Raw genomic sequence first — 12211 nt, forward strand, 5'->3', positions numbered from 1 at the left:
TTGTTATCCTTCCTTGTGTTAACGTGGCATATCACATTTATTGATTTGCATATGTTGAGCCATTCTTGCATCCCACTTGATCATGATGTATGATCCCATTAATGTACTGTTGAATTTGGTTTGTCAATATTTTATTGAGGATTTTTGCATCTTTGTTCATCAGGAATATTGGCCTGTAGTTTTCTTTTCTTGTAGTGTCCTTGTCTGGCTTTGGTGTCAGGTAATGTTGTTAGCCTTGTAAAATGAGTTTAGAAGTGTTTTTCCCTCTTCTATTTTTTTTGGAAGAGTTTAAAAAGGATTGCTATTAATTCTTCCTTAAATATTTAGTAGAATTCATCAGTGAAGCCATCTATATGGTCCTGGACTTTTGTTTTGGAAGGTTTTCTTTTTCTCCAGCTTTATTGAGATATAATTGACACATAACATTGTGTAAGTTTAAGGTGCACAGTGTGTTGATTTGATACATTTAAAAATTGCGGATGACTACCACCATAGTATTGTCTACCACTTCCATTCCATCACATAGTTACCAATTCTTTTTTTGTGGTAAGAATATTTAAGATCTACTCTTTTAGCAACATGCAAGTATATGATACATTATTATTGGCTATAACCACCTTGCTGTAGGTCCCAGAATTTGTTCATCTTATAACTGGAAGTTTGTACCCTTTGAGTGACATCTTTTGGGGAGGTTTTTGATTACTGATTCAATTTTCTTACAAGTAATTGGTCTGTTGAGATTTTTTATTCCTTCATGTTTCAGCCTTGGGAAGTTGTATGTTTCTAGGAATGTATCCATTTATTCTACATTATCTGATTTGTTGGCATATAATTGTTCATAGTAGTTTTTTATGATCCTTAGCATTTCTGCATTATCAGTTGTAATGTCTCCTCTTTAATTTTGTATTTTATTTATGTGTCTTCTCTCTCTCTCTCTTTTTTTTTTTAGTTTAGCTAACAGTTTTTCATTTTTATCTTTTAAAAAAACCAGCCCTTAGGAAGAATTAATATAATTAAAATTTCCACATTGCCTAAAGCAATGTATAGATTCAATGCAATTCCTATCAAACTACCTAGGGCATTTTTCACAGAAATAAAAAATATAATCCTAAAATTTATATGGAACCAAGAAAGACCCCAAATAGCCATGGCAATCCTGAGAAATAAGAACAAAGTTGGGGGGATCACGCTTCCAGGCATTAGAACATACTACAAGGCCACAGTAATCAAAACAGTATGGTACTGGCATAAAAATAGGCACATAGATCAATGGAACAGAATAGAGAGCCCAGAATTAAATCCAGGCATATACAGGCAGTTAGTCTATGACAAGGGCAGCAAGAATTTACATTGGGGTAAAGATAGTCTATTTAATAAATGGTGCTGGGAAAATTGGACTGACACATGCAAAAAAATGAAACACCATATACAAGAACAAATTCAAAATGGATTAAAGACTTAAATATAAGACCTGAGACCATAAAACTCCTAGAAGAAAATATAGGGCCTAAATTTGCAGACATTACCCTGGGCAATAGTTTTACTGATACATCCCCGCAGGCTAGGGAAGTAAAAGAAAAAATAAACATATGGGACTATATCAAGCTTAAAAGTTTTTTCACAACAAAAGAAACCATCAATAAAACAAAAAGGAAGCCTACTGAATGGGAGAAGATATTTGTCAACGAGATATCTGATAAGGGNATTTTGTAACTACCAATTTGTACTTCTTAATCCCTCCCCCTTTTCACCCATCCCCACAACCCTCCTACCATCTGGCAACCATCAAAATATTCTCTGTATGAGTTTGTTTGGTTTGTTCATTGATTTTGTTTTTTAGATTCCACATATCAGTGAAATCATGTGGTATTTGTCCTTCTTTGACTTATTTCACTCAGCACAATACCCTCTAGTTTCATCCATGTTACTGCAGATGGCAAGATTTCATTCTTTGTTATGGCTAAGTAACATTCCATTACATATAGTTTCACTTCTTCTTTATCCATTCAACTATTGATGGACACCCAGGTTTCCTCCATATCTTGGCTATTGTAAATAATGTTGCAATGAACATATGGGTGTACGTGCCTTTTCAAATTAGTGTCTTGGGTTTCTTAGGGTAAATACCCAAAGGGGAATTACTAAGTCCTTCTTTGTCTCTTGTAATAGCTTTTGTTTTAAAGTCTGTTTTGTCTGGTATAAGTACTGCTACTCCAGCTTTTTTTTTCTTTTCTATTTTCATGAAATATCTTTTTCTATCTCTTTACTTTCAGTCTGTGTGTGTCTTTTGATGTGAAGTGAGTCTCTTGTAGGCAGTATATGTAAGGGACTTGTTTTGTTATCCATTCAGCCGCCCCATGTCTTTTGATTGGAGCATTTAATCCATTTACATTTAAAGTAATTGTTGATAGATGTGTGGTTATTGCCATTTTATTATTCGTATTTTTTATCCTTTTTTTAAAATCTTTTTCTTCTTAAACAAATCCCTTTAACATTTCTTATAATACTGGTTTGGTGGTGATGAAATCCTTTAGCTCTTTCTTGTATGGGAAGCTGTTTATCTGTCCTTTGATTCTAAATGATAGCTTTGCTGGGTAGAGTAGTCTTGGTTGTAGGGGAACAAGGAGTGCTCAGCCTGTTAACTCAACATTGCACTGGTCCAGTGGTAAGCAATGAGTCTCCTGAATGGATTTCGTACAAGTTAGATGTTCATCCTATGGGGTGGAGAGGCATGAAGGGGAATGCTGCAGTGGCATTTTTTCAGGGAACACTTGTCCTGAGTCCTGCCCTTATGGGGATATTCTATAAAGAAAAACATATTGCTGTTTTTTCCCCTACAATTTCCATGCAAACTGCATTTTTCTGACCTATCTTTCTTTTGGAACTTGTGATTGAAAACCCAAACTGTCACATGGAAACAAGGGCAGGAAGTAGGCTAAGAACTGATTTCATGGTATTAATCATCCTGAATGGGTTTTTTTGTTTGTTTTTAATCAGGATGTACCACTTCAGCTGCTGACGTCATTTCTGTGGTTAAAGTTGGTATGTAAGTTCAGCTTTCTTCTCTTTTTCTTCTTCCCCCAACCCCCTCCTCCACCCACCCCCCTTCTCCCATGCTCCCTCACACACCCCTTGCTTGTTTTTTCTGGCTTTGTTTGCAAAAAATCACATTTGTTGAAATTGACAGTGCCCAAGGGAATGGACACATCCAATTAGAATGGGACCAGTGCTGGGGACAAATAGTTTTCTGGGCTGCCAATCACCTTTGAAAGACATAAATGGGGGGCCAGCCAAGTGGTACATTGGTTAAGAGCTGGTTTGGGACACCAGCTCTGAGCAGCAGGGCCCCGATTCGCATCCCACATGAGGGCCAGTGACACTGCGCCCTCTACAGGTAAGATGGTGAACAACAGCTTGACCTGAAGCTGTGCTGCCATGAGTCACCAGCAATGGTGTAGGCTGCAGCCCCTGCTGCAGTGGGCTCCCGTAATCTACTGTGTGTGGCTGGCAGCCAGCGCGAGATGCCAAGAGCCGCCGTGAGCGGCTGTCCAGAAGCCAGCGACCGATCTGCCTCACCCGGGAAGAGCGCAATGATGGTGCCAACATGGGCCAGTGAAGTGACGTCCTCCACGACTAGACTGAAGAACCAAAGAACAGCAACTTGTCTGTTCCTCTTCCCTGATTCCCCAACGCTGTTCCCTCCCCCAATTCCCCAATAAAAATTATAAAAACAAGAAAGACATAGATGGAAAATATAGGAAGAAGGAGGGCAGTATACTTGGAAGTCCCTGAGGAAGCTTCAGAGCCCAAATGTATCCAGTGCCCAGCTTAAGGTTTCCCTGACTGGGAAGTGAAAGCCAGTGAGACTGTTAATAGAGAAGGGGAGATGTTATCATGAGGATAATAAGAAAAATCAGAGTTCAAAAGAACATGAGCTCAGAAAAGCAACATACATAACAATGTGCATAGTGTGATTCTCTCTGTGTAAATAAAAATGAATGCTAAAACATGCATTAATTTTTCTAAAATGATGCACAAAAGACTGTTAATAGTGGGAGTGAGTTGGGGGTATGGGTTGAATTGTAATGAATTTAAGAGGAGAAGATTGCTTTTTATATTATATATTTCTGGAATGGTTGAAGTTTATCACATACCCTTAGTACACAGTAGTACATACATTTAGAAAAAATACATACAAACGTATATATTTTTAAGGGAATGGCAAGGCAGGTGATACTGACATAAACTAGCTCCAGGTTTCAGCCATAATCATCCTTCTGTGCCCTGTGCTCTAGACGTGGAATAACCCATTCATCAGCTGGGACCCAGAAGAATGTGGTCATATCAGAAAATTCATTGTGACAACCAAGAACCTGTGGCTCCCAGACATCGTCATCGTGGAATCGTGGGTATCAGGGCTGGGAAAGCTGGAGGGAAGGCCCTTCTGCAAGGAGCAAGCCAGGGCACTGCAGGGCAAACCCATTCCGTGGGGCCACTGAAAGCTTACATCAGAGAGGAGCACAATCACAGTTCATCAGCTTCTCCCCTAGAAATGGGCAAGTGGTGGGCACAAAAGATGGCAGAGTAGCCTTAATGAGCAACATGGAGAAGCCCCACCGTGAGAGAGAAACGTAAACTGATGTGAACCCCAGAGCATTTGCTTCCCTCCCTTCCTGACACCTAGCACGGATGTGGATGAGACCCCAGAAGGCCTCTCTGCATATGTGAAAAGTGACGGTCACACTATATATCGCAAACCAATGCGGGTGACCAGCATCTGCAGCCTGAATATCTTCTACTTCCCCTTTGACCAGCAGAACTGCACGCTCACCTTTAGCTCATTCCTCTATACAGGTGAGTGGCAGTGGGGGTTCTGGGATGTGGTAAAATAAGATCCACCAGTGAGGCAGCAAAAAAGAACACATAGGCCAAGTCATTTTTTTAAATGCATGAAAAGGGACAGTGGGGTATTTGCTCACTGGAGGTGTGTAAATGGTGGGATGGGGGACTTAGGCAGGGACAAGACTTCCTGAGAAAGCCCAGAATTGAAAGGAGGCAATTGAGCAGTAAGGAAGTAATGGTATAGGGCAATCTGAAAAAAGTAGGTGAAGCAGTTTTCCAATTCATCTCTCTGAGCCCTGCATAGAGAGAGCAGGTGCTGAACAGATATGTGTTGAAGGAATGTTTATTTCCCCTGCAGTGGAAAGCATAGTGCTGGGCATGGAAAAGGACGTGTGGGAGATAGCAGACACTTCGCGTGACATCGTCCGCATGCAAGGGGAGTGGGAGCTCTTGGGCATCAACATGGCCACCCGGAAGATGTCTGTGGGCTCCAGTCTGTTTGACCAGATTATGTTCTATGTAAGCCCAGAGACCCTAGTATGGCTGTCCACCCCCTAGGTCTCCATCGTGGGACCCTTCTAAGTCCCAGAGCCTCTCATTTCTTGTCCCAAGACCAGAAAGCCCCTGGGCACCATAATTCTCACAAGCCTGCCTCTCTCCTGAGTCCCCCCAAAAGCAGCCCCCCCCGCTTTCTGAACCTACCAGCTATGACCTAGGTTTTCTTGGGTGGATATGGGGGAGTCTTGCTAGTCATATTAAAGCTGCTCCTCCAGCTCCAGAAAAAAACCCTACTAGGGAGGAAGGGGCTGGAACCATCCTTAAGTCTCCCTTCAGTCCCAGCTTCACCTGGCTGTCTGCTCGCTCCTCCCCACCAGGTGGCCATCAGGCGCAGGCCCAGCCTCTATGTCATAAACCTTCTGGTGCCCAGTAGCTTTCTGGTTGCCATTGACGCCCTCAGCTTCTACCTGCCTGCAGAAAGCCAGATTCGTGCCCCATTCAAGATAACCCTTCTGCTGGGCTACAATGTCTTCCTGCTCATGATGAATAAACTACTCCCTGTCAGCGGCACCGCCCTCATTAGTATGTACCCCTCCCCTAACTGTTGGAAAATGAAAAAAAAGGAGGCAGGGTTGGCAGGTGGCCTGGATACTTGCTGAGCAGATAAGGCAAAAAGGAGAAAGAAGTCATCAGGCAAAGGGCTCTCTGTGTGAGACAGAGAAAAGTGTGTGTGTGTGTGTGGGGGGGAATGGCGGGAAGGAGGAGGTGTTGGTGGTTTTTCCAGACCTGCCTCACTCAGGTGTGCTCCTTATCTCCACCCCAGGTGTCTACTTTGCCCTGTGCCTGTCGCTGATGGTGCTCAGCCTGCTGGAGACCATCTTCATCACCTACCTGCTGCACCTGGCCACCACCCAGCCCCCANATCCCCATGATGGTGCTAGTTGTGGAGACAGAGATCTGTTAGTCAGGTTTATGTCGTGAAAAAGGGGCTTAACTTCTCAATCAAGCTTCTTAACTCAGTAATCCCTAATGTCCACAGTTGGATAAAGGTTACATTTCTAGGTCTGCAACAAAATAATTACTACATGCTCTTGCCTTGAGAAATTAGCAGATGTCTCCACATAACCATCCCTTTCCCAGCGGTCCATGTACTTTCTCTGAGGCACTGTGACTTTCAGAAAGACCTGATGAGGCCTTTATCAATGGCTTCACCTGCCTCATCTCCCAAGTCACCCATTTTCCCTGAAAAATACTTGGGACTCAGATTTAAAACCACTCACCCAGACCAGGCTGCTAAACAGGCGCTTCTCCCCTAGTCTTGGCCTAACTTCCTCCCTGTCTGGAGCCCAGAAGGCATACCTGGACAGGGCAAAGCAGGACGCTCTACTGTGACCTCTCTGGCCACAGCTTTTCACCAGGGAGTGGTCACCTCACGTATCATAAGCAGTATTCAAAACCAGGAGCCAAGGTGTGGTCTGAGCTCCTTTAAGCTCAAGGCTTTGGGGGCTCCTGGTCAGTCCCCAGAGAAAAATCCAGAAGAAAAGGATGAAAGGGGGTTGGCCCTATGTGGGGAGACTGCTCTTTTGCCTCACTGTCAGCCTTCTGCCTCAAGGTAAGATGGGAAAGATGGGAATACTGTTCTGGGAAAAATCCAGAAACCCTCTCATTCTCCAGAATTAGAGTGCATCTAAAATAGCTGGGTTAAACATTTCCTTTTTCTGTAGTATCTGTGTTTTGGTTTCCTTTGAGGACAGGTGAAAGACCCATTTCACTGAGCAATACACACAGCCCCTCTCATTTGCCTCTACTAAATTTTACCACCTGTTCCACCATTTTACCACCTCTCCAATTCCACCCCTTTATAATGTCCAACTTTTCCTTTCCACCAAGGTATAGTAACTCGAACTGGGTAGCTTGGTTCTGTTGACAATCACATACCTCTTTCCCCACCTTACATGGGAAGATCTTATAAAAGAGGTGATTTAGCGGGAAAAGGATAATAGTTGCTTCCCCTGGATACTTTTCTCCTTTGTTTGGAAATGTACCTTATGAGTTAAGTGGTATACGGAGATAGAGGCATGAGAAAGAACTTGCTGAGCTATAGTTGCAGGAATAACCACAGAACCATCTGGAGTTAGGATGTGGGTAAGTTGGGCAGAAGGGCTTTTATGTTTTATTGTGTAGCTTCACCAACCACATGGTGGATGATCAATGAGTTCTCAAGGTGGTAATGATGAAAATGGCTCCCCCAGATCTTAGAAGAAGTTACTAAATTTGAGAAGAGCACAGCACACAGGTAGAGTCAGTCAATTCACATTAAACACAACTTCCTTAAGTCTCCATATATTTTACATCACACTCATGTTTACTTCTCTCCAAACTTTTCCTTTCAGGAAATGAGAAAAGATGAAAGTGGAAAGAGAAAATTAAGAAGTAAAATCTTAGGTAAATTTTGGTCAGTGACTATGAGGAAGAATCATAATAGAGCTAGAGAGAGAAAAAAAATATCATCAAACAGGAGCCAAGACTTTAAGTGCATCTAAAGGTTTCAATTATAGAAGGAGTAGGACTCCCTAGGACGGCTGTTTGCATACAAATTTGGATAGGCTTTATATGGGAGCAAAAGCACAGGAAGAAATGTCTGAGCCCTGAGCCCTGAAAGGTCAGCTCACCACATCAATTTCCACCATTTGCCTACCAGACCAGCCCATCCTCCCAGCCCTGGCAGGAAAAGATTGGCCTTCGAGAGCCTTGGCCCAAGAAGGAGGGGCTCGCATGCCTCTCACCCCATGTCCACATTTTCTTTCTCTGCAGAGATGCTCTCAGCTCCAAGTGCTGGCACTTCTCTCACTTGAGAAACACAAAAGCCCTATTCCCATCTCACAAGGTCTCTGCTTTCCACAGGAAGGGCAAACACTTTCACCATCAACTGCTCAGGCTTTGAGCAGCATGGTGTGGACCCTGCTGTCCTCCAAGCAGTGTTTGACAGAAAGGCCTTCCGTCCAGTCGTCAACTACAGCATTCCCACTCAGGTCAACATCTCCTTCACCCTGTCTGCCATCCTGGAAGTGGTGAGTTCTGACTCCTACATTTTCATAGGCTGCTAATAGGGAACAAGGAGTCTTTTTTCTTTTTTAATAATATTTTATTTTTCAATTACAGTTGACATACAAATATTATATTAGTTTCNTTACAACAATATGGATGGAACTAGAGAACATTATGCTAAGTGAAATAAGTCAGTCAGAGAAAGACAAATACCATATGATCTCACTTATACGTGGATTCTAAAAAACTGAATAAATGAGAAATGTAAACAGAAATAGTCTCAGGCACACAGAGGAAAAACTGAGCATTGCTAGTTGGGAGGCGGTGGGGATGAAGGAGAAGGGGAAGGGATGAGACAATACAAACTGGTAATTACAATATGGCCTCAGGGATAGAAAATACAGTTTGGGGAATATAATCAATAATGTTGTAAATATTTTTTAGGGGGCCAGATGGACTCATGTCTTGTTAGGGAGACCACTGCATAGTCGTTGTAGAGGCCTGACCATTACATTGTATATCTGAAGCTGATGTTGAATAATATTGTATGTCAACTACAATTATATATACATATAGTCACGGGACGTGGAGTAGAGAGTGGGAATGGAGTCAATGGAATTGTAATAGATAAGCATGATATCGGGGGTGGGAGAGCAATACATGCGGGGAGGGGGGTTGTTACTTTGTGAGGGTGAAAAGGATAACTAGTGCATTGTTCTATACACCTGAAACTAACAATAAAATTTAAAAAAAAAACAGCCCTAAGTTTCATTGATCTTTTCTATTGTCTTTTTAGTTCCTATTTTATTTATATCTGTTCTAATCTTTGTTATAGCCTTCCTTCTACTAACTTTAGACTTAGTTTTTTTTCTAGTTCTTTTTCTAGTCCCTTGAGTTGCAATATTAGGTTGTTTATTTGAGATCTTTATTTTTTCTTAATGTAGGTGCTTATCACTATAAACTTCCTTCTTAGAACTGTTTTTGCTGCATCCAACAAGTTTTGGTATATTATTTGGTAAATATTTGGTATATGTTTTCAATTTAATTTGTCTCAAGGTTTTTTTTTTATTTCTCTTCTGATTTTTTTCTTTGACCCATTGATTATTCAGGAGCATGTTGTATAATCTCCACACATTTGTGAATTTTCCAGTTTTCCTCTTTTTATTTAGCTGAGCCATCCTGCTACCTATTGGTAACTTAGTGGCAGCTCAGCTTGGACCGGGCATCGAACAGCTGTTGCTCAGAGCTCAAACTCTTGAGCGAGCTCTTAACCAACTGAGCCACTCGGCTGGCCCTTCCAGTTTTCTTCTTGTAATTGATTTCTAGTTTCATGTGATTGTGGTCAGAAAAGGTGTTTGATATGATTTTAATCTTCTTATATTCATTAAGACTTCTTTTGTGGCCTCACATATGATCATTCTTGGAGAATATGTCATGTGTTGCCCTTGAGCACTTGAGAATGTATTCTTCTACTGTTGGATGGGATGTTGTGTACAAGATCTGACAGTTAAGTTTGTGAACTCATCCAAAAAAAAATGCTACATATTTCATTGCTGAATATCATTACAGTCACCTTCAAAGTACTCCCCTTGGGAAGCTATGCACCGACACCAGCACTTAGTCCACCCTTCAGAGCAATTTTGGAACTCCTTTTCTGGAATAGCCATCAGAGCTGTCATTGTATTACCCTTGATGTCCTGAATGTCATCAAAATGTCTTCCTTTCAATATTTTGTTTATCTTCGGGTAAAGAAATAAGTCATTGGGGGCCAGATCAGTTGAATAGGGAGGGTGTTCCTATACAGTTATTTATGTACTGGCTAAAAACTCCCTCACAGACAGTGCCGTGTGAGCTGGTGCATTGTTGTGATGCAAGAGCCATGAATTGTTGGTGAAAAGTTCATGTTGTCTAATTTTTTCATGCAGCCTTTTCAGCACTTTCAAATAGTAAACTTGGTGAACTGTTTGTCCAGTTGGTACAAATTCGTAATGAATAATCCCTCTGATATCAAAAAAGGTTAGCAACATCATTGCATCAAGTTCACCAACTTAATTGTCAGACCTCATATATGTCTGTTAGATCTATCTGGTCTAATATGCAATTTAAGTCCAAGGTTTCCTTTTTATTTCCTGTCTAGATGATCTATCAATTGTTGAAAATGAAGTATTTCAGTCCCCTACTATTATTGTATGGATTTCTATTTTTCTTTTCAGATCTGTTAATATTTGCTTTATATATTTAGGTGCTCCAATGCTGGGTGCATAAATATTTATAATTGTTCTACCCTCTTGATGAATTGACTCCTTAATCACTATATTATGGCCTTCTTTGTCTCTCATTACAGTGTTTGGCTTAAAGTCTATTTTGTCTGATCTAGCTACCTCTGCTTTCTCTTGGCTTCCATTTGCATGAAATATCTTTTCCACCACTTTACTTTCAGTTTATGTGTGTTCTTAAAGCTGAAGTGAATCTCTTGTAGGCAGCATATAGTTGGGTCTTATTTTTTTATTCACTCAACTATTTTATGTCTTTTGATTGGACAACTTATCTCATTTACACTTAAATAAAAACTAAAATAAATTTAAAATAAAGTAATTGTTGGTAGGTATGAACTTACTATTGCGGTTTTGTTAATTATTTCTGGATGTTTTGTAGTTCTTTTCTTCCTCTACTGTCCTCTTCCTTTGTGATTTGATAATTTTCTGTAGTAGTGTGCCTTGATTCCTTTCTCTTTATCTGTTGTGTATCTAGTATAGGTTTTTCCATGAGGACTACACAAAACATCTTAGGATTATAACACTCTGTTTTAAGCTGATAACAACTTAAGTTCAAACCTATACAAAAGCTCTACATTTTATACTTCCTTCCCCCACATTTTATGTCTTTGATGGCACAATTTTCATCCATTTATATTGTGTATCCATTAACAAATTATTGTAGTTATAGTTACTGTTAATTATTTTGTCTTTTAATCTTTATATTAGAGCTATACGTGGTTTACCCACCACTATTACAACATTAGAGTACTCTGAATTGAATGATATATTTACCTTTACCAGTGAGTTTTATACTTTCATATGTTTTCATGTTAGTAATTATTATCCTTATGTTTCAGCATGAAGAACTACCTTTAACATTTCTTATAAGGTTGGGCTGGTAGTGTTGAATTTTTTCAACTTTTGTTTGTCTGGAAATTTATTTATTCTTCAATTCTGAAGGAAAACTTTGTCAGGTAGAGTACTCTTGGTTGGCAGCTTTGTTTTCTTTCAGCTTATGTATCATCCCACTCTTTTATGACCTTCAGAGTCTCTGCTGAAAAATCTGCTCATAGATACAAACCTCATTGGCTTTTATAGCTAGATGTTTTGGAGCTTAACCCTCAAGTGGGACTTGAAAAGGTGAGATGTTAGGTGTGCGGCCCAAACCCTTCACTCCTCAGGAAAGCGTTCACTCTAGAGGTGAGGGTTTCCTCTCAATTATATGGTGTTGTGCTAGGGGTGGGGTTTGTGGCCAGAATATGTCTCCATCTTTCCATGGGGGTATTTTCTCATTTGCCTGATGTGTAGGAGTCACTCAGTTAGTTTCTGGATTTCTCCCAGAGGATATCGTTCTATGTATACCTGTGCGAGGAGGGATGTTTAGGAGACTCCCATGTCACCATCTTGGTTGCTCCTCTAAATTTGTATGTTATTAATTTTAAAAAGGATTATTTAACTTACAAGAAAGCACAAAGGTGTTTGGTTTTTTGTGGTTTGGTTTTGTTTTGTTTTAAAGATTTTATTGGGGACTTGGGGAAGGGGAACAGTGTTGGGGAATCAGGGAA

At 40.6% G+C, this 12211-nt stretch overlaps 1 protein-coding gene across 1 annotated transcript; it reads left to right on the plus strand.

Moving 5' to 3' along the window:
- Positions 1-579: 579 nt before the first annotated feature.
- LOC109396200 (5-hydroxytryptamine receptor 3C-like) lies at positions 580-8447 on the plus strand. The gene is made up of 8 exons (XM_019667836.1): positions 580-585; positions 2998-3042; positions 4296-4405; positions 4685-4854; positions 5201-5361; positions 5718-5922; positions 6164-6274; positions 8245-8447. The coding sequence occupies exons 1-8, from the start codon at positions 580-582 to the stop codon at positions 8445-8447; spliced, it is 1011 nt and encodes a 336-aa protein (XP_019523381.1).
- The last annotated feature ends 3764 nt before the right edge of the window (positions 8448-12211 follow it).

Source organism: Hipposideros armiger, unplaced genomic scaffold (genome assembly GCF_001890085.2).
Source record: "Hipposideros armiger isolate ML-2016 unplaced genomic scaffold, ASM189008v1 scaffold_14, whole genome shotgun sequence".
Classification (NCBI taxonomy): domain Eukaryota; kingdom Metazoa; phylum Chordata; class Mammalia; order Chiroptera; family Hipposideridae; genus Hipposideros; species Hipposideros armiger.